Source organism: Lepus europaeus, chromosome 20, assembly GCF_033115175.1.
Source record: "Lepus europaeus isolate LE1 chromosome 20, mLepTim1.pri, whole genome shotgun sequence".
NCBI classification, from domain to species: Eukaryota; Metazoa; Chordata; class Mammalia; order Lagomorpha; family Leporidae; genus Lepus; species Lepus europaeus.
In genome coordinates this window covers 28,614,155-28,641,666 of record NC_084846.1, presented here as the reverse complement: position 1 = coordinate 28,641,666, position 27,512 = coordinate 28,614,155, and the positions used below count along the sequence as shown (strand labels likewise).

Here is a 27,512-nt window from a genome sequence, read left to right as displayed (position 1 = left end):
TCTTTGCTCAAAAAAAGAGTACTCAATAGAAACCGTGTAATATAGAAATGTAAACAGGTAGATATAAAGTTGTTTTCATTTTAAAAAAAAAAAAAGATTTAGTTATTTAAAGGCAGAATAACAGAGAGGGAAAGACAGAGAGCTCTTCCATCCGCTGTTCCACTCCCCAGATGTCTGCAGCAGCTGGGCCTGGGCCAAGCCAAAGCCAGGATCCTGGAACTCCATCGGCATCTCCCATGTGAGCCATCTTCTGCTTCTTTCCCAGGCGCACTAGCAGGGAGCTGGATTGAAAGCAGAGCAGCCAGGACTCGAGCCAACTAGGAAATGGGATGCTGCTGTGTCAGCTCAACCCACTGCACCACAAGACTGGCCCCTATAGATACATGAAATTTTTAAAGTACAGAAGAGTGAGCTGTAACAGTGTCCCCCATTTCCATCCACGTACCCAGTTCTCTCTGGCGGTAATCAATATTACTAATTTGAAGTCGCAAACATCATGATTTTCTTTCTTAATCTTTGCCATTGAAGCTTCTAGCATTGAAGCTTCATTGGAAACATCACTAACTTTCTCCAAACTCTTATAAGTTTCCTAACCCGGGGCCCGTGCTGTGGCATAGCAGGTTAAGCCACTGTCTGCAATGCCGGCATCCTGTAAGGGTACCGGTTTGAGTCCCCACTGTTCCACTTCTGATTTGGCTCCCTGCACCTGGGAAAGCAGTGGAAGATGGCCCAAGTGCTTGGACCCTTACACTCACATGAGAGAAATAGAAGAAGCTCCTGGCTTCAGCCTGGACCAGCTCTGGCTAGTGTGGCCATTTGGGGAGTGAACCAGTGAATGGAAGATCCCCTCTCTCCCCCCTAACTCTGCCTTTCAGTTAAATAAATAAATCTTTAAAAATAAAATTTATAAAAAGGTCCCTAACATCCTAATTGCTAAATCTTACCGACCTTATAAGTACCTCTTGGGTATTTTTTAATGAGAAAGATCCTAAGTAGCTCTGTGCTCTCCTAATCACCCCTTTCCTGAGCGGTGCTGCCTTTTCCTGTGGCCCACGACTCCTGCTTCTTCAATCCAGCTTGACCTTTCTCTGCCCTCCGATTAGACTGTTTGAAATGTTTACGTTTATTGTGATTATGGATGGAGGTGGATTGCAGTCTGCGCGCCTGTTGTTTTCTGTTTGTCACATTTGTTCTCTATTCCCCATTTCCTGGTTTTTTTTTTTTTTTTTTTTTTTGCCTTCTTTTGGATGAGTTGATTACTATTTATTTATTTATTTATTTGAAAGGCAAAGGTAGAGAGGGAGTGAGAGGTCCTCCATCCACTGGTTCACTCCTTAACTGGCTACAACGGCTGGGGCTGTGCTGATCGGAGCCAGGAGCCAGGAGCTTCCTCCAGGTCTCCCACATGGGTGCAGGGGCCCAAGCACTTGGGCCATCCTCTACTGCTTTCCCAGGCCATAGCAGAGAGCTGGATCGGAAGTGGAACAGCCGGGACTCAAACCAGTGCCCATATGGAATGCTGGCACTGCAGTCAGCGGCCTTACCCGTTATGCCACAGCGCCGGCCCCATAGTTGAATACTTTCTATAATCCCATTTTATGTCCTCTGCTGGATTCTGAGTTATGCCTTTTTTGTTTCTTAGTTGTTACTTTAGATTCATTCTATCTTTAATTTACTATAATCTGTCATCCAGTAATGCTATGCCACTTCCCATTTGGAGTAAGAAACCTGTCACTATGTATTTCCACTTCTTCTCTGGCACCTTTGTGCTATTTTTGACATTTTGCTTGTGTATGTTATAAATCCCACAACAACATTGTTGTTATTTTTGCTTTAAGCAGCCAGATTTTTTTTTTTACTTTTGATGACAATTTTATTGAGCTATATATAATTCTCACACCATATAATTCACACTGTGAGGCATACAGGTGGATGGATTTTTTAAAAATTATATTCACAGAGCTGTAGTACAGTTATCAGTACAACTGATTTTATTATATATTCATCACTCCAAAAAGAAAGGCCCTTAACAAATATCCTCACCCCGCATTTTACTCAACTCTCTATCTCTAAATTTGCCCTTTTGGGGGTATTTCATATTAATAGGATCATAAAATATGCAGCCAGGTGCTCCTTGGTCCCTGCCCCACCTCTCCCCAGACCCTGGCCAGGCCTCCTGCTGGTCCCCCACCTCCCTCCTCTATTGGTCCTCAGTGCTGTCGCCACAAAGGGACCCTCCCTACTTGTTCTTTGCCCTATGTCCTCACTGCCGTCCGTGCCACCATTCATGCTGGTTAGAGAAATCTGACGTCGTTGTCTTTGACAACCTGTGTCTGATTTGTCACCGAGTCTGTCTCTGTGGGATCGCTGCACACCCCCGCCTCACCCCAGCTGTTGGCTTTGTTCCCGTTGATGCCCTTGCCTGGCTCTGCTCTCTCCTGCCCCAGTCCCAGTCGCCCGGTGCCCTCCAGTTGTCCCTGCAAGGTCTGTGACCACGTCAGGCCCTGCTTGCCTTCCCCGCAACACACAAACCAGGCTGTTCAGCAAGCCCGCAGAGTCCACTGCTTCCTGGTTTGGTTTGTCTGTTTGTTTGTTTAATGTATGTATGTGTGTATGTATGTGTATGAAAGAGAGACAAAGCGAGATCTTCCACTGGGCCAGGACAAAGACAGGAGCCTGGAACTTCTCCCACATGGGTGCAGGGACCCAAGTACTTGGGCCATCCTCTGCTGCTTTCCCAGGCCACAGCAGAGAGCTGGATCGGAAGTGGAGCAGCTGGGACTCGAACTGGCGCCCATATGGGATGCTGGCATCACAGGCGGCGGCTTAACCCGCCGCACCACAGCGCCAGCCCATTTCCTGTTCTCTCTAGCCAGCCTCAGACCTGCAGGACAAAACCCTGCTGTGCTCTTATGTCTCCGCCCCCTTGAACAAGCCGTTTTTTCTTCCTGCCTTGCTTGTTCTTTGCCTGATGAACTCCTGTGCATTCCTCAAAGCCCTGTGTAAATGCCCCTTCTGAGGAGCCTCTTCTGGTACCTTCCCCAAGCATGCCTTTCATTCCTTGTTCTGCGGTCTCGCTCCTGCTGTAACACACTCGGCCACAGCCCATGGCCGTCCGTGTGGCCACTGTACTTTCCCCTCTGTCCGCCTCTGTTGCTGTTAACTTTACCCAGTGAAGGACATTTTTGGGTTTGGTTCTCTGTTCCAGGTCCCCAGCTGCATGACAAATGGTCCTACACAGTACTTAGGAGGCGACTGTGCTGTGCAATCGTGTATTTAGCCTAGGGACTCAGGCCCACCTGGCTACTCTGCTAAATGCATCGTATTTGCTGTTTCATTTCAGACGTGAGATGGAAAAACAAGTTCTGGGGCAAATCCATGGAAATCGTTCCGATTGGCACAACGCACGTGACTCTGCCCGCGTAAGTGTTTCCTCTGTGGTCGGGGACTCTGCAGAGTGTAGGGCCTGGGTTCTCGCCACCCCATGGCATCAAGTGCCTGCGCTTCCTCTGTGTGACGGTGGCTTTACGTGGCCCTCAGTTTGAAAATACCACGCTTTCTCCCCTTCAGCCGGGTATCACCCGGAGACCACCGTTCTCTGAGCTTTAAGATCACTCCCACTTCTTGGCTAGATGAAGAAGAGTAGTTTTTCCTTAGAATTAGTGCTCTGCCTCAGGACAGCATTTATTTTTTCAAAAAATATTTTTAATTTATTGATTATATTTATCTGAAAGTGAGTGAGCAAGAGAGAGAGAGAGAGAGATCTTCCATCTGCTGGTTCACTCCTTAAATACTGAGTGAACAAAAACTGAGGCTGGGCCAGGTGAAAGCTGGGAGCCCAGGACTCTGTCTGAGTCTCCCACACAGGTGGCAGGGGCACAAGTCCGTGAGCCAGCGCCTGCTGCCTCCCAGGTGCGCGTTAGCAGGGAGCCGGAAGGAGGGGGCTGAGCGGGCACTCCAGGATCAGATGTGGGCGCCCCCAGCCGCGGCTTCATCGCTGCACCAGACACCCCCCCAAAATGTGCCTTTCACAAAGACGTGGCTTCGATCTTCTGGGAAGGACGGGCATTTGTAAAGCAACAAGGGTACGAGCGGAAACTCCAGGGCCAGCTGCTAAGATCCGTGCCCCGCTGTGGGTGGAGGGAAGGGGCTGCCCCACCTTTTGATCCATGGCTGTCTCATGTGTCACACGGGGATAATAAGCACTCGCTTCATAAGGTTGTGCTCAAGACAGACAGACGGTCTACACCGAGACTCAAGACAGACAGATGGTCTACACCAAGAGCTTCAAAGAGTGCTTGGCACATGTTCACACCATACTAGGGTTGGTCTTACACGCTGTAGCACATAGTCCTACCCGAACACTTTCTCCTTATAAAGCTTGTAAGGCAGGCTGACACAGTGGCACAGTGGCCGACACCTCACTTGGGACACCCACGTCTCATATCGGTGCCTGAGTTCCAGTCCCTTCTCCACTTTCCATCCCAGCTTCCTGCTGTGCGCACCCCGGGAGGCAGCAGTGGTGGCTCAATGACTTGGGCCCCTGCTACCACAGGGGAGCCATTGCTTATGTTCTGGTTTGGACCTGGACCTGCCCCACTGTTCAGGTCCCTTTGGCTCTCAGCTGCCGCCAGTCAGAGGAGCCGTGGGTCCCCAGCACCTGCCTCTGGTGGGGGCCGGTGGGCGTCCCCTGTGGTCCACCGAGAGGGGGCGCTCGCGGACCGCCCAGCACGGGTGCCCTGGCTTCTCCCGCGAAGGCGGCACCGAGGAAGGAGGCCCCGTGGGTCAGTGCCTGCCGGCGACTGCTTCGGGGCGCTTCACGTCCGTGCTCTCGTCCTCTAGCTTTGGAGATCACTTCGAGTGGAACAAAGTGACCTCCTGCATCCACAACATCCTGAGCGGCCAGAGGTGGATCGAGCACTACGGCGAGATCGTCATCAAGAACCTGAGCGACGCCTCCTGCCACTGCAAAGTGACCTTTATTAAGGTAGGGCGGAGGGCGGGGGCGGGGGCGGAGGGGCTGCGGGCTCCTGGCTCCGGGCTCCGGCGCCACAGGGGTCTCAGGACACCGAGTGGGGTCGAGGGCGGAGGACGGAGGGTTATCTTTCCTGGTGGAGTTCCTGCTCGGGACGATGAGAATGCTCCGGAATAGACGGCTGTGATGGCTGCGCCGCGCTCTGCCTGCGTTTCCTGCCCCTGGATCGACACCTGGGAGTGGCGAAAGCGGCCGGCCTGTGGGTGTTAGCGGAGTTAACAGAAGGAACAGTCGTGCGCTGTGGTTCCCTGAGCCCTGCTCCCCAACAGCTTCCCGCTTTCTCAGAGAGAGAGCTGGCGTGCACAGCGCGCGCACAGGACACACCCACACTCTACATCACACAGTCCACACAGTCACACACCCATGCTGCACAGTCACACATGTGCACACGCATACATATGTTCACACATACACACTGGCACACATGTACACACACCCACACAGTACACACCACACACATGTACCTATACATGTGCATTCATGCACATATACATACACACATGCAGTACATACATGTACTCGTGCCCATACACACGTCCACTCACGTGTGCACACAGTGCATGCACATGTACACACATGTGTGCACACACTTGCACATGCATTCGCACATGTAGACACACAGGCACACACAAGCAGCACATATACACATGCACACACATGCAGTGCACACTTGCACACGTACACATATACACACATGCTCACTCACACATACATACACATTCACACACACTCATGCTCACAGCCCCCACCCCGCCTGCTCCTTCCTCACTGTCTGGGACCCCTGCCCCCGTTCTCTCCCTTTACCTCTCCTCTTGGGGCGTGCGCCCAGATCCCTGAGTCACCAGCCCCTCTTGTTGGCTGTCTGACCCGCCTTCTTAGGGTGGCTCTGACACTGAAGGCGCTCGCTGTCATCCCTGTGCCACTGTGGCTGCTCTCTGCCTGCTGCGCCCCAGCCCTGCAGCTGGGCTGAGCACACCCCTGGTCTGCCTTGCTCTCTGCTGCGGTCCTGGGGCCCTGACGGCAGTGGTGCCTGGTGCATCAGAGGCTCAGAACCATCCGGGGAATAAATGCAAGGACTGGCCAGGGGCAGAAGTACGGAGGGCTCTCCATCTTCCTGCCTGCCTTGATTAGAGGCCCGTGCACCTGCTCGTTCCGGCCCGGAAATGCACATGTACCGGAACCGGCCTTGTGGTGCTGCCCTCCCTCCTAGCATCAGAATCACAGGCTGGGAGATTGGCTCTGATGGTCGAATCCCATGCCTCCCTCTCTGCCTCTCTGTCACCCCTAGGGGATGATAGCCAAGAGGTGGGGTGGGGTCTTTATGATACCCTGTAGATCGGACTGGGTGATGGACAGACATAACGCTAGCAGTGACCTCACACGTGGAGCGGAGTAGAAGTGACCTTATCCTGAAAGCTTCCTCTAAGCTCTCTGTAAAAAGAGCAGCCTGGGAGGTGGGGGCGGGGCTTCACGTCCAATTCCTGCTGCCTGCTAACTGTGCACCCTGCTAGGTATCAGGTCATAGTTCAAGTATTTGGTTCCTGCCCTCCACGTGGGAGACCTGGGTTGACTTCCTGGCTCCTGGGTTTGCCCTGGATCAGCCTTGGCTGTTGCAGCCATTTGGGGAATGAACCAGCAGACGGAAGGTCTGTGTGTGTGTGTCTGTGTGTGTGTGTGTGTGTCTGATCCTCTCCCTGTGGCTCTGCCTTTCAAATATTTATTTATTTAAAAGATTTATTTATTTTATTTTGAAAGGCAGAGTTACAGAGAGGCAGAGGCAGAGAGTGAGAGAGAGAGAGGAGAGAGAGAAAGGTCCTCCAACCACTGGTTCACTCTCCAGATGGCCACAATGGCTGGAGCAGTGTTCATCTGAAGCCAGGAGGCAGGAGCTTCTTCTGGGTCTTCCATGAGGATACAGGGGCCCAAGGACTCAGGCCATCCTCCACTGCCCTCCCAGGCCATAGCAGAGAGCTGGATCGGAAGTGAAACAGCCAGGACTTGAACCAGCACCCATATGGGATGCTGGCACTGCAGGCGGCAGCTTTACCTACCATGCCACAGCGCTGTCCCCAATAAAATATTAAAAAAAAAAAAAAAGAAAAGAAAAAGGCACCCGGCCTCAGGGCTGTGTAGATCCGGGTGAAGGCCGCCTGCTCCTCTGCATTGTCCCCCAGAAGTGTGCACCGCTCCTCTGTCTGCCCCTGGCTCTCCTCCACTTAGGCCCAGGGAAGGGGCTGTTGTAGCTGGAGGAGGTGACGGGGACCGGGAACAGAGGTCCCGCCGTGGTTGCCGTGGGGCTGTTAGCACTGGACTTGTGGACAGTCATCTCGGAGAAAGTCTCACTCCTGCTTCAGAACAGACTCACGAGCTGGGTGGTCTTTATTTTTCTGTCCCACATTCTTATGTGGTGGAGGGGCTCAATTTTAATGGGTGGCTTTGCTGGTGAGGCACCCACGCCCTACCCACCCCTCCTGCTTATACCAGCCTGGGGATACAGACATCGAACCATCAGAATGTGGCCTGAAAATGCCACTCAACCCTGTCGGTTTCCAAATATAGGTCTGTTTCAGCTAAAAAATAGTGCTAGGATTTTTTGATTTATGGAGAAATGCCTTCTGAACTTTCATAGAATTTTAGGGCAGCCAGGTAGGTCGTTGGGAGATTTGAAGAAAAACCATCTCCGGAGGTTAGAGCTCCCTCTGGTGGATGGAGTGCGGTCCTGCATAGAACCAACAGGTTGGGCTGAGCTGAGCTGAGCTTTGCACACTGAGACCAGCACACATTGAGAATGAGTTGCACAAGGCTCTCCTGGGCCGGGTGAACATTCCCATTTTGGGGGAAAAAATAATAAACTGAAAATTCAAACTGCCTCCTTGATTGGTTTTTAAAAGGACCATCTAGTGCATTTAGAGAAAAAAATTATGTGTTAAGTTTCTTTCTTTTTTTTTTTTTTTAAGATTTATTTATTTACGTGAAAGGCAGAGTTACAAAGAGGCATAGAGACAGAGAGGGAGTCTTACATCTGCTGGTTTACTCCCCAAATGGCTACAACGGCTGGAGCTGGGCCGATCAGGAGCCAAGAGCTTCTTCCAGGTCTCCCACGTGGGTGCTGAGGCCCAAGGACTTGGGCCATCTTCTATTGCTTTCCCAGGCCATAGCAGAGAGCTGGATCAGAAGTAGAGCAGCCGGGACATGAACCGGAGCCCACGGGGGTGCTGGCCCTGCAGGCAGTGGCTCTACCCGCTACGCCACAGCGTTGGCCCTGAGTTAAGTTTCTTCTAAATTGCAATTGTCAGGGGCAAGATTGTGGCTCAGAGGGTTATACCATTGATTGGGACCCACAGGCCATACCAGGGTGCCTGGTTCAAGTCCCAGCTACTGCACACTGCCAGTCCAGCTCCCTGCTAGTATACTTGGGAAAGAACAGAAGATGGCCCAAGTGCTTGGATGCCTTCACCCACGTGGAAGACCCAGATGGAGTTCCAGGCTCCTTCCTGGCTTCAACTTGACCCAGCCCCAGTTGTTGCAGACATTTGGGGTATAAGCCAGCATCTGGAAGATCTGTCTCTGCCTCTCCCTCGCTTTCTCTGACCCTATGTCTTTCAAATAAATAAATACATGCATACATCTTTAAATCTCTAATGAATTATCTGCCATCATCACACCACAGTGGCAGCCGCGGGACAGCTGTTGCACAGGGGGGCTGACAGACCCAGCAGCCTGCGATGTCGGAGACCAGACCTGAGCTTGCTTTTTTTTTTTTTTTTAATATTTCTTCCTTTATTTGAAAATCAGAGTTATACAGAGAGAGGAGAGGCAGAGAAAGAGAGAGAGGTCTTCCATCTGATGGTTTACTCCCAAGATGGCCGCAACGGCTGGAGTTGCGCCAGTCCGAAGCCAGGAGCCAGGAGCTTCTTCCAGGTTTCCCACATGGGTGCAGGGGCCCAAGGACTTGGACCATCCTCTACTGCTTTCCCAGGCCACAACAGAGAGCTGGATTGGAAGAGGAGCAGCCAGGTCTCGAACCGGCACCCATATGGGATGCCGGCGCTTCAGGCCAGGGCATTAACCTGCTGCGCCACAGGGCCAGCCCAAGCTTGCTTTCTTATGTCAGAGGTTGTAAAAATAGGGAAAAAGGTATGTCTTATGCAAATGTTGATTATCAAGTTACACACTGCAAACAGAGTTAACTTTAGTTTTTGTTAATTAGCCAAAGAGCTGTTTTTCTTTAAAAAGCCAGAAACCACACATGAAAACAGGCAGATAGACCAAGAGGACAAAATAAAGAGCCCAGAAACAAATCCATGTGTTTACAATGAATTGATTTTTGATAGTGGTGCCAAGAACACCCAATGGGATAGGATAGTGCCTTGAATCACCAGCACTGAGGAGACTGGGTATCCACCTGCACAAGAATAAACACCTGAAAGTAGACATCTACCCAAAGCGGCTCAAAGACTCAGACCCGAGCCCTGAACCTCACAAGCAGGGCAGGACAGGAAGCTCCATGTGGCTGCTCTGAGCACTAGTTTTTTGGCTCAGACCTCCAAAGCTCAGGGAAATTAGCAAAAGCAAATTAGACAAATGGGATTGTGTCAGACGATCCACAGAGTGAAGAGACAACCTATAGAATGGGGGAAATATGAGCCAAATGCAGATCTAGTAAGGAATGCATATGTAAAATATATGAGGAACTCAGCTCGATAGCAAGGAAGCTAACTGAGGGGCTGGCGCTGTGGCTCAGCGGCATAAGCTGCCACCTGCCACGCTGGCATCCCATATGGATGCCGGTTCAGTCTCCGCTGCTCCACTTCCAATCCAACTCCCTGCTAATGCACCTCAGAAAGCAATGGATGACGGCCCAAGTGCTTGGGACCCTGCACCCATGTGGGAGACATGGTGGAGTTCCAGGCCCCCGGCTTTAGCCTGGCCATTGTGACCATTTGGGGAGTGAACCAGCAGATGGAAGATCTCTCTCTCTCTCTGTGTGTCTCCCCCTGTGTCTCTCTAACTCTGCCTTTTAAATAAATAAATATTTTTTAAAAAAAGAACTTATTAAAAATGGACAAAAGGCTGTATAGACATTTCTTAAAAGGCGATATGCTAATCCTCCGCCTTGCGGCGCCGGCATACCGGGTTCTAGTCCCGGTCGGGGTACCGGATTCTGTCCCGGTCGCCCCTCTTCCAGGCCAGCTCTCTGCTGTGGCCAGGGAGTGCAGTGGAGGATGGCCCAAGTGCTTGGGTCCTGCACCCCATGGGAGACCAGGAGAAGCCCCTGGCTCCTGCCATCGGATCAGCGCGGTGTGCCGGCCGCAGCGCGCCAACCGCGTGGCCATTGGAGGGTGAACCAACGGCAAAAGGAAGACCTTTCTCTCTATCTCTCTCTCTCACTGTCCACTCTGCCTGTCAAAAAAAAAAAAAAAAAAAAGGCGATATGCAAGTGGCAAGTGGGTGTAGGAGAAACGCTCCACATCACAGATCGCCAGTAAAACACCAGCTAAGGTCACAATGAGACACTGCCATGCACCTGTTACGATGGCCATGATCAAAAAGTGGAAAGATGAGAAGCATTGGCAAGTTTGCAAAGAAAAAGCAATCCTGGTACACCGTTGGTGAAAATGCCTGTTAGCACAGCCATTGCACCAAACGGTAGGGAGGCTCCGCCAGACATTAAACATAGAGCTCCCGTATGATCCAGCAATGCTGCTACTAGGGACGTGGCCAAAGGAAAGGAAGCCGGCGTGTTGAAGACCCTGCACGCCCACGTTTATTGCAGCTACTTATGATGACCGAGGTGTGACGTCACGCCAAGGGCCTGTCAGTGGGTAAACAGGAACAGAGGCTGTGCTGTGATCCTGTGGTTTGCAACAACACAGAGGATGTTACATTAGGTGAAGTCAGCCAGGCACAGAGAGACAAGTACCGCATGATGTTGCTCACATGTGCAGTCTGAAGAAGTTGAACTCAGAGAGGCAGAAAGTAGAACGGGGCTTACCAGGGGTAGGGTGTGCAGAGGGTCAGGATGCAAAAGCTCCGTTAGGGGAAGGCAGGCAGCCTGGCAGCCTGGAGACGAAGATGCCGGTTAAGATACTCATGCCACCCATCGGAGTGCCCGGGTTCAGGGCTCGGCTCTGGCTCCTGGTTCCAGCTTCCTACAAATGCGCACCCTGGGAGGCAGCAGGTGGGGGCTCAAGTACCTGGGTTCCTGCCACCCATGTCGGAAACCTGGGCTGAGGTCCCAGCTCCTGGCTTCTGCCTGGCCCTGGCTTACCTGTGGAGGGCACTGGGGGAGTGAGCCAGTGGATGGGAACTCTGGTTCTGTCCATGTGTCTGTCTGTCTCTCTCAAAAAAAAATAAATAAAAATTTATTTAAAAAAAAACACTTCAGTTAGGAGAGTTAATCTCAAAAGCTCTGTTGTACATTATGGTGACTATGGTTAGTAACGATGCATCATATCCTTGAAATTTGCCAAGAGTGGATTTCTAGGTGTTCTTACCACAAATCCGTGATACGTATGTGAGGTAACATACATGTTAACTAGCTCAATTTAGCTACTTGAAAGTGTATACGTATGTCAAAGCAACATGCTGTATGTGATATATATACACATTTTGTCAATTAAGAAAGCCCAGAACCCAGACCCAGCAAGCTTTACAAGCTTTATATAGTCTAGAATCACTCTTAATGATTCTTTAAAAGAAAAAAAGATTTATTTACTTGAAAGAGTTACAGAGAGAGGCAGAGAGAGAGAGAGAGAGGTCTTCCATCTGCTGGTTCACTCCCCAGATGGCTGCAGCAGCCAGAGCTGCACCAATCAGAAGCCAGGAGCCAGAAGCTTCTTCCAGGTCTCCTATATGGGCACAGGGGCCCAAGGACTTGGGCCATCTTCTACTGCTTTCCCAGGCCACAACAGAGAGCTGGATTGGAAGAGGAGCAGCCAGGACTAGAACCGGTGCCCATATGGGATGCCGGCGCTTCAGGCCAGGGCTTTAACTCACTGCGCCACAGTGCCAGCCCCGATGATTCTTTTTTCATATGAGATGCTGGTGCTGCAGGCAGCAGTTTAACCACTTGCACCATGGTGCTAGACCCTCCTTTTTAATTTTTTGTATTTATTTGAAAGAGTTACAGAGAGAAAAGGAGAGACACAGAGAGAGATCTACCATCTGCTGGTTCACTCCCCAGATGGCCTCAACAGCCAGGGCTGGGCCAGGCTGAAGCCAGGAGCCAGGAGCCAGGAACCAGGAGTTTCTTCCAGGTCTCCCACATGGGTGCAGGGGCCCAAGCACTTGGGCCATCTTCTGCTGCTTTCCCAGGCGCATTAGCAGGGAGCTGGATTGGAAGTGGAGCGTCCTGTATGGAACGCCGGTGTTGCAGATGGTGGCTTTACCCGCTGCACTACGGCACTGGCCCCTCCTAACGATTCTTTCACAAGCTTTTCTTTTGGCTTCCCTTCTCGTCTCCTTTCTTCCTCTGTAATAAACTTCCTCTGTAATAAGTACTAAGCAGATCACTCTCGTTTGAACCTAGGCCAAATACTGGAGCACGAATGCCCATGAGATTGAAGGCACGGTGTTTGACCACAGTGGGAACGCGGTGCACCGGCTGTTTGGGAAGTGGCACGAGAGCATCTACGTCGGTGGCGGCTCCTCCTCCTCCACGTGCGTGTGGAGAGCAAGTGAGTGTCCAGAGCTCTGCATCCCGGGGCGAGGCTGGGCGGTGCACATGGCAGGAGCAAGCACAGATCCGCTCCACTCAGTCTCCAGTGCCTGTGAGCTAGGTTGGAGGTAGTGGCTCCTTCTTCTCTCCATCTGATTGGCTCTCAAACACCACCCACGTGACTGTGCTGGGCCCAAGGTCAGAACCTCAGTGACAGGCAACTGCAGGCGTTGCTACCCGAAAAGCAGAGTGAGCTCGGTTTCTACAGGAGTTAGGGATCCCCTGGCTGAGCCAACGCGATGGGTCATCCTGACACCTGCTGTGATTCCAGAAGCTCCCTGAGCCCTTGGAGCAGCTGTGGGAAGCGGGGCTTGGGAAGCCCCAGCTCTCCTGGGCAAGTCTCCCCAGCACTTTCGCCCCTGGCTCACCTCCCTGAAAAATAGGCTGTTTGCAAGTCCCAGACCTATTGGGAAGCCCTTGTTGTAAGATACAGCACTTAAGATGCTGTGCCTGATCCAAGCCAAGCAACAGAGCAGCCACACTGGTGGTGGCTTCAGCCACGGGGACGCGTGCTATTGCTACAGGAGCAAGGGTGTGGATGGCCCCAGGCTCATTACCTGTGTGAGGACACAGTCTGTGCTCCTGCTGTGCTGTGTCCCCTTTCATAGATACCACATGATTCTCACAACTCACAGCTCTTCCTGTGAGCCAGTAGTGCACCTCGCGGGGAGGAAGTGGGGATGGAAGAACTTGCTTGCCCGCATCTCCTGCAATTCCTTAGTGAATTTATCTTTGCATCTGGTCACCCTGGGGTGGGTCCAGACCCAGCCCTGCAGGCAGGAGGGAGTAGGATGGGTGTGTGGGAGCCGGGAGGGATGTGGGGAAACCTGAACAGAACCGGTGTTCCATTAGCAAGTGCGAGAGAGGGGGACTGGAGCAGGCAGCCAGCAACGCCTCCTTGGGTGGGTACAGCCAAAGCCGCCCTGCCCACAGAGCTGGCTGGGAAGCGAGAATGAACCGGCCCAGCGGATGCCTTCCTAGCCTCGGAGGTGTGTGTGGGATTTTGTGAATGGGGCAGTCTTTTCTCTGCTTAAAGTGTGTGTCACAGTAAGAAATACCCCTCGTGCCGGATGTTTAAGTAGCATCACGGGGCCAGTGTTTGACGTAGTGGCGAAGATGCCACCTGGGGTACCTGCACCCCATATCCAGGAGCCTGGGTTCATGGTCCTGCTCCGCTTCCAGTCCAGCTTCCTGCGAATGTGTAGGAGGCAGCTGGTGATGGCTCCAGTACCCAGGCCCTGCTACCCACATGGGGGCCCCTGGTGAGCTCTGGGCTCCTGGCTTTGGCTTGGCCTGGCCCAGTCATGACTGGGCATTTGGGGAGAGAACCACCAAATGGAAGATCTCACTCTGTCTCTCTTTCTAACTCTCTCTCACTCTCTCAGCCTTTTGAATAAAAATGAAAATAAATAAAAACATTCTCTTCAGGTAGCACCATGACAAAGGGATGTCTTTTTTTTTTTGCTGAAATAAATGTTTTTAGTGGGATTATTGTAGATACAACCATTTCTATTAGAATTGGCATCTTACGTTGACATTTTTTGGATGTGGTATGACTTACCACTTAACTGTTTTCTTCATACAAAATGTAACTACTGTTGCTCCTTAACTCATGATGAGGTTACATCCTTGGGTTTGGTTTGGAGAGTGAAGCAATAAGTGGGCGCCTGTTGTCTGTCTCTCAAAATAAAGATTTGCACATTGCTTTCACACTGTTGTAAAACTCTTCCTATGCACAGGCCTGGGACTTGAAACTTGGCAGGTGCAATTAGGAGGGGCGCTTGTGTTTATTAACTACTACCTATAGCAGTTGGCAGCTTTGATATTTACAGACCAATAATCCTAAAAAGGGATGTCATTAAGTTGTTAATTTAATTTCATTCTGACTTCATGTCTCTGCACTGGCCAGGAGCATCCTTGGTCCACCTTTAAGAAAAGCCACTGTCAGAGCCAGTGCTTGCGGGCAAGAAAGGCACTGCCTATAGCACCAGCATCCCATATGGGCACAGGTTCAAATCCTGGCTGCTCCACTTCTTTTTTTCTTTTTTTAAAGATTTGTTGTTTATTTATTTGAAAGGAAGAGTCACAGAGAGGCAGAAGCAGAGAGAGAGAGAGAAAGGTCTTCCATCTGCTGGTTTACCTCCCAGATGGCTGCAACGGCCAGAGCTGCCCCATCTGAAGCCAGGAGCCAGGAGCTTCCTCCAGGTCTTCTGCATGTGTGCAAGGACCCAAGGACTTGGGCCATCCTCTGCCGCTTTCCCAGGCCATAGCAGAGAGCTGGATCAGAAGTGAAGCAGCCAGGACTTGAACCAGCATCCATATGGGATCCCAGCGGTGCAGACCAGGGCTTTAACCTGCTGTACCACAGCGTTGACCCCTGCTCCACTTCTGATCCAGCTCCCTGCTGATGGGACTTGGAGGGCAGCATAGGATGGCCCAAGTTCTTGGGTCCCTGCATTCTTGTGGGAGACCTGGAAGAAGCTTCTGGTTTGGGCCTGGCCCAGCCCCAACCCCAGCTGTTGTAGCTTTTTGGGGAGTGAACCAATGAATGGAAGACCTCCCTCTCTGTCTTTGTAACTCTGCTTTTCAAATAAATAAAGTAAATTGTTAGAAAAGAAAAGCCGCAATCTTCGCTGTCGGTAAGGGGTCTGGGGTGGGTATTTGAAGGCGGAGTAGGAAGCTTTGCTGTCCTCTTCAAACTCAAGATACACAGAGAAGTAGCCTGGCTACAAAGAGGGTCCTGGAACTGGAGCACCTGGGTGTGCAGCCAAGTTCACGGACAGCATTTCTATGTGTACTTAGGAGCGCAGGGCCCAGGGCTGGGTGGACTTTACTAGTCTGCCCTTGTGGATTAGCTTTTCATTACTAAACCAAAAGGAGATTCTTAGGAAGAAGGTTTCTGTGGGCTCACAGCCAAGACCTGGTGGCCTCACTGGCCAGGCCAGGGTTAAGCGTGAGCCGGGAGGCGCAACTCAGGAACCACCACCATCGTCTACCCTGGTGTGGGTTCGCCCATCAAGACCTCTGACTTGATCACGGGGCCCCACCCTCGTGACCCAGTTCAGACCAATCCCTTCCCAAGGCCCCACCTTGAGACGTCCTGATTGGACGAGGCCCCAAATCTATCAACCAGAAATCCATTAGCTGTTCACATGATGAGACCTTGGGGTTTAAAAGTCTGCATGTGGCTGGGCAGCCAAACCCTGTTCAGACCCTAACAGTCTGATTTACCCAACGTGGCTTGGGGTTTTCTATTGGCTGGAATTCAACTGAGGGCAATACACCTAAAGGTTTCATAGTTAAAATCTAAGGTCCTCAGAGGCGAGAGCGTAGGAATGGAAGAAAAGAATTGCACTCATTGCCTGCCTGCTGTGGAGTCAGCACTGTACTAGGTACAGATGGAGTTCCGGGGAATTGACCATCCCTTCAATAAAAAATGGATGAGAGAGCGCGAAGGGGTTATTTTTAATGTATTTGCTTGAACAACAAATTACCTTAGAGCTTAAACACTACAGGAACTTCACAGCATTGTATAAATTTGTTATATAACCACACAAAGGAGGCCGTTTTGCTGTAGGTAGAAAAAAACAGAGGAGGCAATTTATAGAGAAATATTCAGTACCTATTTGTTAGTCAGAATATTTTAATAGAAATGGAGCAGTTCAAAGCCCAGAGAGAGGAGAGAAACATTGTATCGGATATGAGATGAAAAGGTGAAGGAATTAAAATGAACTGGGGGCCAATGGTTTATTTTCCTTCCAGATCCCATGCCAAAAGGCTACGAGCAATACTACGGCTTCACACAGTTTGCACTGGAATTGAATGAGATGGACCCATTGTTGAGGCCTTTATTACCACCCACCGACACTCGATTCCGACCAGACCAGAGGTAAGAACTCTTTTTTTAAAAAATTATTTTTATTTTTATTTTTTAACAGGCAGAGTGGACAGTGAGAGAGAGAGAGAAAGGTCTTTCTTTGCCATTGGTTCACCCTCCAATGGCTGCTGCAGCCGACGCACTGCACTGATCCAAAGCCAGGAGCCAGGTGCTTCTCCTGGTCTCCCATGGGGTGCAGGGCCCAAGCACTTGGGCCATCCTCCACTGCCTTCCTGGGCCATAGCAGAGAGCTGGCCTGGAAGAGGGGCAACCGGGATAGAATCCAGTGCCCCGACCGGGACTAGAACCTGGTGTGATGGCGCCGCAGGCGGAGGATTAGCCTATTGAGCTGTGGAGCCCGCCGTAAGAACTCTTTAAAGAGCTTTCTCTCTGGAGATGTGAAATGCTTTACGGAGCCCCAGGCCATTGGAGGAAAGCAAAAATACATAATCAAAGTCGAGTAAGGTCACACAAGGCCACCCGTCAGGACAGATGACAGGTGCAGGTATTGCTTCTTTTCTTTTTTTCTTTTTTTTTTTTTTTCTTTCTTTGATAGGCAGAGTGGACAGTGAGAGAGAGAGACAGAGAGAAAGGTCTTCCTTTGCCGTTGGTTCACCCTCCAATGGCCGCCGCGGCCAGCGCACTGCAGCCAGCGGACCGCGCTGATCCAAAGGCAGGAGCCAGGTGCTTCTCCTGGTCTCCCATGTGGGTGCAGGGCCCAAGGACTTGGGCCATCCTCCACTGCACTCCCGGGCCAGAGCAGAGAGCTGGGCAGGTATTGCTTCTTAGCAGGGGAAGCCACTGCCTGGGATGACCACATCCTCTACACGGGGTCAGTTCAAGTTGCAGCCACTGTGTCCAGTCCAGCTCCCTCTGATGCATGCTGGGAGTTAGCAGATGATGGCTCAAGTCCTTGGGTCCCAGCTGTCCACATTGGAGACCCAGTTGGAGTTCTGGGCTCCTGGCTTTCGCCGGGCAAAATCTTGGCTGTTGCAGGCATTTGGGAAGTGAGCCAACAGTTGGAAGATCGATCCGATCTCTCTCTGTCCTGTTGCTCTGCCTGTGAAGTAAATTAAATAAGCATTAAAACAAAAGAGGATAAATAACAAACTGAGAAATCTATATTTGCAGCTCATGTCATGAATTAGTTCTAGAAACCAAGTGATCGATCAACCCTTTAAAAAGATGAACATAGGAAAATGACCCATTCATAAATCAGGAACACAGAAGCTCCTTAAACACAGGAAAAGATGTTAAGCCTCCCTCAGCATCTGGATCCATTAGTGGTTTTGCTTATATCGTGTAAAATATAATGATTTATTATAAAAGTACCTCCATTTGCATTTTTTCTATAGGAGTAAAGATTTGCCTTTGAAATGAACTTGATGTGATCTTGGCTTTTCTTTAATATGACAACACTACACTGAATACTGGGGAAATCAAAAACAGCACACTGTGTATACCATAGTGGCACACTTCAGATCGGCAGAGGCGGAGTCAGAGTGGCGGGAGGAAGGGGTGCTTGTTGCACAGTGGATGTGAAGAAAGGGTGCTTGTCGCACAGTGGCTGTGGACGAGTGTAGATTAATCCCCACAGAGAGCGGCTGGGTCACATACAGAGAACCAACTCATCCTTTAACCTGCAGTTCCACTTCCAGAAATTTCTCCTATGGATACATTTATCCATGTGCACATGGTGGGAATACAAGGTCATTTATTACAGCACTAATTATAATACTACAAAATTGGGTACGGGGTGCCGAGGTCTGCATCAGACAGAGTAGCTGGGTTCCATACCTGAGTCCAGCTCCCAACTCTTGCTTCCTGATAATGTAGACCCTAGGATACAGCTGTGTTGACTCAAATAATCGGGTTTTTGTCACCCATGTGAGAGACTTAGATTGAGTTTTCAGCTCCCAGCTTCCACCTAGCCTGGCCCTAGTCATTGCAGGCATTTGAGGAGTGATTGAGTGGATGGGAACCCTCCCTTTCTGTCTGTCTGTCTGTCTGTCTCTGTACTCCCTTCCCCCTAAAAAAGAGGAACATGGCCGATACTATGGCACAGCAGGTTAAGCTGCTGTCTGCAGTGCTGGCATCCCATATGGGTGCTGGTTCGAGTCCTGACTGCTCCACGTTGGATCCAGCTCCCTGCTAATGTGCCTGGGAAAGCAGCGGAATATGGCCCAAATTCTTGGGCCTCTGCCACCCACATGGAAGACCTAGCTCCTGGCTTTGGCCTGTCCCAGTCTCTGCCTTTGTGGCCATTTGGGGAGTGAACCAGTAGATGAAAGATACCTCCACACACCCCCCCCTCCCAATAATTCTGACTTATAAACAAATACAATAAATGTTTTAAAAAAAGGGAACAATTCAAATGTCTGTCACTAGGGAACAAAATTAAAGTATATCCACATTGGAAATTACATAGCTACCGAGAAATGAAGATGTGTGTATACAGTATGGAAAGGTCTCCAGTCATATTGTTAGGTAAAAAGGCAAACGAGAAATCCAGGAGTATCCATATGTGTAGTGTGCTACCTTTTATGTTCTTAAAAGCGAGAGAGGGTAAGAATGTTTGCATAGAATGTTGTAAGAATGTATTTGCATAGACAGTCTCTGGTTGGATGCACAAGACACTGGGAATGACGGTTCAGTGGGGAGGGGGTAGCAGGGATGGGAGGAGACAGGTGGAATCAGAGACCAGGAGGAAAGGGAGGCCCTGCCCCGACTCCTTTCCATAGCTGTGATGTCTGAATGCGGGACCGTCCTCAGCCCATGAGATGATGTCTGGCTTAACTCCCTCAAATGTTGTGTTGGGGCGGAGGGAGGGTCCCACCAGGAGAGGATTTTGATTGTGCGGTGTTGGAGACGTGCGGGTTTAGTGGTAATGATGGTGACCTCGTCTTGGAATTCGCCTTCCTTCATTTCCCTCCCTCCCTCCGTGCCTCAGGTTCCTAGAAGAAGGGAACATAGAGGAAGCTGAATCGCAAAAGCAGAGGATCGAGCAGCTCCAGAGAGAGCGGCGGCGGGCGCTGGAAGAGAGCAACGCGGAGCACCAGCCTCGGTTTTTCAGGTCGGTGCGGGGATGGGGCGGGGTGCGTTGGTCGGTCCCCTGCACAGGTCTTTATGTGACCTGGAGAGAGGGCAGCAGAGCGGCCTCCCGGGGTGAGAGCCTCGCCGTGGTGGTGCTCACAGCCCCTCCTCTGCGCCAGGCCCTGGCACCCTCTCGCTTGTCCCTGGACAGTCCTGGGCGGGAGCTGCGGCTTCGTCCTGCATCCTTGCACATGCGCAGCTGTGGCGCCATGCCCTGGTGGGATTGCGGGGCAGGCTGTGGGTGGAGGCCTGGGGGAAGTGTCCTTTGTCTCACCACCATGAAAGGTTATGATGCGGACAATAGGGGGTGGAGGGTGAGCAAAGCAAGTGAACGTAGATTTTACTGAGAAACAGAGACCCCGGCTTGCCGGAAGGGGTCCCCAGGTCTGGGCACTAGGGAGTGCGGATCAATTGCTCAATTCTTCCGCGTAGCTTCCACACTGCAGGGGTCTGCCTTGTTTTTTCTGTGTCTCTTGAGTAGCGGTCATGGCTCCTGACCAGTTCAGAAACATTGCCATGTCCACCACTTGGGACATGTGACAGCTGAGAATTCTTGTTGAGCTGACCAATTAAGGCAGGTTCTGAGCACTTGGGAGGTGCTGCTTTGTGGAGCGCTCCAGGGTTGATGCCAGAGCCTGGTTTCTCCTAGGGTGACTGTGGGTGTGGGACCCACTGTGTTCCTAACTACCAGTCTTTTCCTTGCCTGGGGCGATGTCTGAGGGCTGTCTGATCAGCAGGTTTCCCCATCGGTAGGGACCGCCTGATTCCTTATTCCCACAGAGGCCTGTCCTAAATGCCTGTTCACCCTCCCCAGTCCTCATAGAAGGAGCAGGGGGCACTGTTGGAGCTGGGGCCCAATACCAGGCCAGCCTATGAAATTCGTGGGTAAAGTTGGTCACCCCCTTTACCTGTGTTGTACGTGACGGGGATAATTAATGATCACCCAGTGGCTACCAGAATAGAAATTCCAAGTGGTCTCATTCAGAACCACAGAGGTTCTGGTGTACTTGGGTTTGGATTTGGAACCCTTGCTACTATTTAACTTTCTAAAAGGATGTACGAGTTCACCAGCCTCCTCACCTCCTATGCCCTCTTTAATTTTAACAGAGATGAAACAAAGGCCCAGGGAATGTGGGGGATTGGATGTAGGACCCCGAGTGACAGTGCACACTGGAGCTGGGCTCTGAAGATTTTTAGCCTTTTCCTTGGTTCTTTTTAAACTTTTTCAGTCGAAGTTAAAATAGGCGCATGGTAGCGAGTGTTTGGCATAGCGTCTAAGACTTGCATCTCCTGTCTGAGTGTTTGGGTTTGAGCCCCGGCTCTGCTCCTGATTCCAGCTTCCTGCTAATGCTATCCTCAGAGGCAGCTCAAGTGCCTGGGTCCCTGCCACCCCTGTGGGAGACCTGGGCTGCATTCCTCACTCCTGGCTTTGGGCCTAACCCAGCCTTGGCTGTTGCTAGCATTTGGGGAAAGGAACAGTTGATGGGAGATCTCTCTCTCTCTCTCTCTCTCTCTCTCTGTCTCTTTCTGCCTTTCAAATTTAAAAAGAAAAAAAAAAGTGGGCATATATAGAAAAAGCAGAAAACACCTGCCCTAATTCTTATTTCAAGGCAACCAATATTACAGGATGCTGGCTCACTGCACCACAGTGCCGGCCCATGGTTGTTCTTAATGGACAGTAGAAATACTTTCAGGAAGATTTAGCTACCAATGTAGCAACAGCAATAAAAGATGTATTCAAAAACTCACAGTAGCAGCAAGTAATATTTAATCTCCAGCAGAGAATCTGTTAGATCTCTTCTGATCATTTCTACAAACTCAGAATTCGTGATCATAGATCAGCTGGCCAGAGTTTCACCCTAAACTATTTGTAACTTTGTTTCATCATTGTAAAACTGAATTTAAAAAAAGAAAGAAAGAAAAAAGAAGCGAAGCACCTTAAATTTTCCTTTGAAAAAGGCAAGGATGGGTTAAAGGACTTGTCTATTGATTGATCAGTTGGTTGATAGATGCACACATACACACTTAAGAAAGTCAGTTCTTATTTTCATAATCACGTAGTTCCATTAAAAAGGATAATTTACATTTTTATAGGTGTTCGTTACAGTATATTTTAGAATCATCTAAACTTGTGGTTAATCAAACTGCCTCAAGCACTAGTTAAGGGAGTTCATCCGCTCGATCCAGTGTGAAAACCTCAACAGTGACTTCACAAAGTCTATGAAGCTGATTGGGAAATGAATTAACAGTGAAATGCAGAATAATGGGCTGTTATTTATGCGGCCATTGTAATTACATAAGAACTGTGTCTGGAATGGTGCTGGACTCAAACCTCAGCAGCCAGGTGCTCATCACTGCATTTCCTTTGGCTTGTCCAAAAGAAATTGGGAAACAAACATTGGAGGAAAGGCAAGAGTGACCTAGCAGCCGTAGCAGCCCTCCCCGGGGCTATTTGAATTGGAAGACTGGCAAAGAGACTGCAGAGAGAGCTGTGGGCTTTGGACTCGACTGCTGACCCTTCTGAGCAACGGGGAGATTGTTCTGGAAATTCCAGGAGGAAACTGCCTCTCAAGCCACACCAGTGAACCCTGGGATAGGCAGTGTGGCTCGTTTGAGACACATCCCTCTCTTGGAACTGGGAAATAGGTGTGACCAAGTACCTGTGTTTCTGAGAGCGTGGGACACAAGCATTTAGGGCCTGATTGAAAAGCGTATGGCAGGGTGGGCGTTGAACCTAATACCGATTGGAGTACCCGTGTTTGATTCCTGGCTCCAGCTCCTGGTTCCAGCTTCCTGCCAGCACAGATGCTGGGAGGCAACAGTGATGGCTCGAGTAATGGGGTCCCTGCCATCCACATGAGAGACCTGGATTGAGCTCCCAGCCCCAGCCTTTGCAGGCATTTGGGGTATCAGCCAGAGGATGGAACCACACATGTACTCTCTCACTCAGTTATCTCTATCTTTTTTACCTTTCAAATAAATTTTTAATATGGCAATAGCATTCAAAATCACAAACACACATATTGTTTGACCCAGCAGCACGGGTTGTAGTGGTTTTTAATGGAGCTATATTCACACACACATGCAAAATAGCATATGCTTAATTTACAACAGCTGTAGCTTAAAAACAACCCAAGTGCCCACCAGTAGGACACCTGTTAGGTGAAAGTGTGGCCCATCCATGCAATGAAATATCATGCTACTGTTTATAAAGAAAATGCAGAATCCCTTCTGCCCCCAAACTTGTTCTGTAAAGAGTAGCTGATAGACTTGCTAGAATGAGAGTGCCGAAGACAAGGGAGGCGAGGCAGCACTGAGAGAGTGGGTGTGACCATGTTTTCAGGAATCTACCAGAACTTGTTTCATCTCCCACAGGAAATCCAGTGACGACTCCTGGGTGAGCAACGGCACCTATTTGGAACTGAGAAAAGATCTTGGCTTTTCCAAGCTGGACCATCCCGTCTTGTGGTGACAAAGGGAAGAAGGAGGTGTGCTTCTCTTGTGTTTGCTTCCGGAAGCAGCACACAGCCGTCTACATATCTAAGAGATTATCCAGAATGACCACTCGTGCTTAGCTTAGCATTGTATTTAAGTACATACTTCTTCAGTGGGTTTCTTTGTAATTTTAAATGTTATCATGGTTTGTTGATATGAATGTAGAACACCTTGACATTTCTTTTTTATATACAAACTATTTAATAAAAATGAAAGGTTGAATGTTACTGTGTGGGTTAAAAAGAAGCTTTAACACTAATTATCCAAAGGATAGGGAAAATTCAAATTAAATTGATGCCTTATAAGATTATGTTGGAGGGGAAAGAAAGCCAACTTCTCCCAGGTGCATTAAGAACTAAGAATACCAGGATGCGCACCCATGCATAAGCTGCCCGCGTGTAATTTGGTAGCTGAGATACTTGTTTGCTTCAGCCGGCTCTTGGATTGCTCATACAGAACAATTCTAATGGTGCTGGAGTCTGGAGAAGATGTCAGTGGTTGGGGAAAGGCATGAACCTAGTGGAGTGTACCTTTTCCTATAAGGTAGACACAGCGCCTTCTCCAAGGGGAAGCATTTGAACGTGTTCTTCGCAGTAGTTCTGCCGCCTCAGGTGCAGAGCTGTGCCCTCCTGCTCAGCGATTGTCGTTACCCAGAGAAATCTCTGTGCATTCAGTGTCCTAACGACGACGTCCCAGGGAGGCGGGAGGAAGTTCCTCCTAAGAGCTGAATCCCTGATCAACGATTTCCTGCTTCCCTCCACTCCCTAGCTTTCTGCCCCCGCCTGGTTGGCTGTGTCCGTCTCTGCAGAGGATCGAATGTCCCATTTTAGGATAAAACACACCGTACATTCCAACACAGCAGTTTGGCTTTCAAAAAGTTTAGCAAAATAACTAGCTGTTCTGAACAACCCACCATGATTTTTCTGAAATACTGTTTGGATATTTTCTACCTCTTAATAAACACTGTATTTTAGATCTTGTATAAAAAGTTTGACCATCTGCCTTATAGACACATGTCGAGACTTGATGATATCTGTGTTGTATTCTGTGTCTTATCCCTTTCCTACACTTCTTATTCTTATCACTCTTTTGTGAGCTTTGCAGCAGTCTCAAATAACACAGATTATAACTACTACAAGGGGGAACTTTAAATGATAATAATATGAATTGTGCAGTAGCTGAATTGTGTTATCACAGCAGTTCCAACTACTGCCCAGATGACATTAAAACCAAAGTCTACTTGTTAAGCCTTTAATTCCCACGACAATCCTATGGAATATCACATGTGTGGCAAAGTGATTTCTCCAGGAAACATTTTTATGCGTGGCAAAGAATTTCAGAACAGGCAGAATGGATGAACGAGGAATAAACAAACACCAAGACAAGGCTGCATGTCCAGCGTCATACCAAATAATGACTTGAGCCGCATTGCATTTTCAAAATGGAGAGTTGTTTCTGGTGGATCAGGAGCGTGTTGGAATCTGCAAGTGACTGGCATTTTAAGACAACTCATTAAATATTGGATTCACTTATTCTATTTTATGGAGACATCAAGAGGAACACAGTATGCATATCATTTCCATCTCTAAGCAGCAAGATGACACACTCTTTGGGATGTGCTTTGTTCTTTGCTTCTCAAGCATTGATCCAAATTCTGCTCACAGATCAGAGGAAGTGAGCTGTGGATTTAAGGGCACTCCAGGGGAAGACAAATCTGGTTTCCCAATGTGAGGGGGAGTGTAGAATTTTAGTAATATTGGCCGTTAAATAGGCCTGCTTCAGCGGCTGGCTCAAAAGAGAAAACCATGACGACATATAACCAAAACACACCACCCAAATGGAAGCTTCATCACACAGTTTTTGGAAACTCCTTAATTGTCCTAAGGCAGTTATTTCAGTTGATCATGTTTTTTTTTTACTTTGGAATCACAAGGATGACAGGACCAAAGGCCACCTTTGTATGTCACCTTCTTTGAGATGGAGCTGAAGGGCATTAAAAGAGGATGTAGAACTACATGAATTTAAGCCTCCCATTCAACCCCAGGGCTTTTCTGAAGGTAAACAGCATGGTGTTACTTCCTGATATTTGAATTTTAAATCTGCACTGAGGGGGAAATGGCTTCTTTTTTCTTGAGTCCCTTTTCTCACTCAAAAGCACTTTTCTACCAAATGTGTGCTCCTGGGGTGTTAGATCATTTTTAAATGAAAAAAGCAGAAACATGGCATTGTTTGGGAAGACTTGAGGCAGAATTTAATTTTCTGGACTTTGAACCTACCAATTAAGCAATGCCAATCACCGCTGCTTCCGAGATCCGTGTCTGAACCTCGATTTCATTCCTGCTAATCTCATCCCAAATGAGTGGTGAATTTCACAGATATTCCTGGAAATGGGACTTGGTGCAGGCCACCACGCTGCTTTTCTCCTGGACTGACTGCGCCCAAGTGCAGGGAATGTGATGGGCTTGAGCCCACAGGCTCCAGTGCAGCAAGGAACAGACCAGCGCCCTCCCAGGCCCTGAAGCACCTGGTACTTTCCAGGCCTGAGATAACACTGAGAGTCCCGTGCTGCTTCTCCATGCACCTCCGCTCCCGGAAGCCAGGCTGACTCTGGGGCTAGCTAAACAGGTGGGAGTTCGCTTCAGGACAGCAGGCCAGATACCTTCCAAGTATCCCCAGGGCCCCAAGAGCCCCCCACCCCATGCTTCACTGACTCCTGGGGACTCCCTGGGGGAGAAAGCCACAAACTGGATTTTTTCAAATATTTACTTCCTCTGGCTGCTGCTTTTCTCATGTTCTCCTTTTCTTGACTTCCAACCAATCTTTCGCTTGGGCTTCAAGCACTGTTCTTCATCTGTATTTTCCAGATTCATGACTATCTTGTTCTGTTCAAAACAACAAGCCTAAAAGAAAAATAATGATGTTTTTATTTGGCTATTGGATCTTGATGTAGGCCTACTATGTGTCCAGCAAGTTGTGTTGTGCCTTCTGGTTATCGTAGAATTTCTGCAGACCCGTCGGTTAAGAGTTGGAGCAATAAGTTGTTCTTAGGATCATAGGAATGATAGTTCCAGTGTATAGGCATAATTTATTTGGAGGTCTTTAATTTTGATATTAACCACGCATAAATCTATTTTTGCTACCAAATGATCGCTATTTTCATGTGCTCTATTTCCCTCGGCATTGTATTCATCTGGTACTCAGTGTTAGCCTTTGTTTTTCTGTGTTGGAAATGTGTAGCACATAAGTATATGCAAATCACAACCATCTAAAATGCAGCCATTTCTGCAGACTCTGGTTCAGGGGCGTGCAATGATCAGAAGTGGCTGTGTTACTTGTGGCGATTTTACCTTCTCCTATGCCTCTCGGGGGAAGCTTCTTTTTTTTTCATGGATCTTTGTATGTGCTCCATGGCACCATTTGTACAGTTATGTTCTGTTTAAATCCCATCCTTCTACCCATGCCCCTCCAGCTCCCCACAAGCTCTTGTTACTTGTTTCTTCCCCTCATGTACTAGTTGAATAAACAACATTGGGAAAAGGCCACCTATGTCTGTTTTTCAGGGTTGATGGGTATATGTGGTTGTACAAGGGGACAAGAACAAGACTCTTACCCAGGCTCTTTTGAGCAAGAAACACACCAGGTTACCTAAAGAGATGGGGATTGGAGATAGACATTGGGACACAAAGGAACTTAGAAGGCAAAGAGTCGCTACAGTCTTGGTCCCAACATTTCTGTGTCCTACCAGCGAAAAAGAAAATGCTAAGTACCATTACCAGTAGGGGCACAGTTCTTAAAGTGTAGTCCCCAGGGCAAGAGAAGGGCCCAGGAAAACGCCAAAACAAGCACCTGGACTTTAGAGTCACCAAAATAGTTCATGGCTGAGCTTTCGGAGGCTTTTCCAGGAAGCCTTGGCGGGGATAGGACTTGTGAAATGATTTAAGTGCCTGTGTGTTTTACCAAGGGTGAATCATGATTAACGATGCCCTTTAAAAACTCTTTGGTCCTTTGTGGTATCACTACTGTTGTAAAGGTTTTCATGAACTAAGAGCAAGCTCTCTCCCTTATTAACTGCCATAATTCAAACAGATATCAGACCAGGGAAGATAAATCAACATACGCAGCTTTTATCAAATTTGGCTAATGTCCTGAGGGTAATTGGCACCACACACACACACACACACACACGTAATCCAGGGAGGAAGAAGCCCAGACAATCCAAGATAGGTCTTCTCTCCAAAAGTGCCTGGACATGACCAGAACAGACTAAATGATCAGATTAGACTACATCAAAA

At 49.2% G+C, this 27,512-nt stretch overlaps 1 protein-coding gene across 5 annotated transcripts in view; it reads left to right on the top strand.

The window, feature by feature from the left end:
* OSBPL3 (oxysterol binding protein like 3) overlaps window positions 1-26,760 on the top strand; it is a 205,149-nt gene extending 178,389 nt beyond the window's left edge. For all 5 annotated transcript variants that reach the window (XM_062178455.1, XM_062178453.1, XM_062178454.1 and 2 more), the window contains 6 exons: window positions 3,344-3,422; window positions 4,843-4,987; window positions 12,567-12,714; window positions 16,518-16,644; window positions 19,583-19,705; window positions 23,101-26,760. In XM_062178455.1, coding sequence (XP_062034439.1) covers window positions 3,344-3,422; window positions 4,843-4,987; window positions 12,567-12,714; window positions 16,518-16,644; window positions 19,583-19,705; window positions 23,101-23,197 — 719 coding nt within the window. In that variant the 3' untranslated portion in view covers window positions 23,198-26,760. The remainder of the gene's footprint in view (window positions 1-3,343; window positions 3,423-4,842; window positions 4,988-12,566; window positions 12,715-16,517; window positions 16,645-19,582; window positions 19,706-23,100) is intronic.
* The last annotated feature ends 752 nt before the right edge of the window (window positions 26,761-27,512 follow it).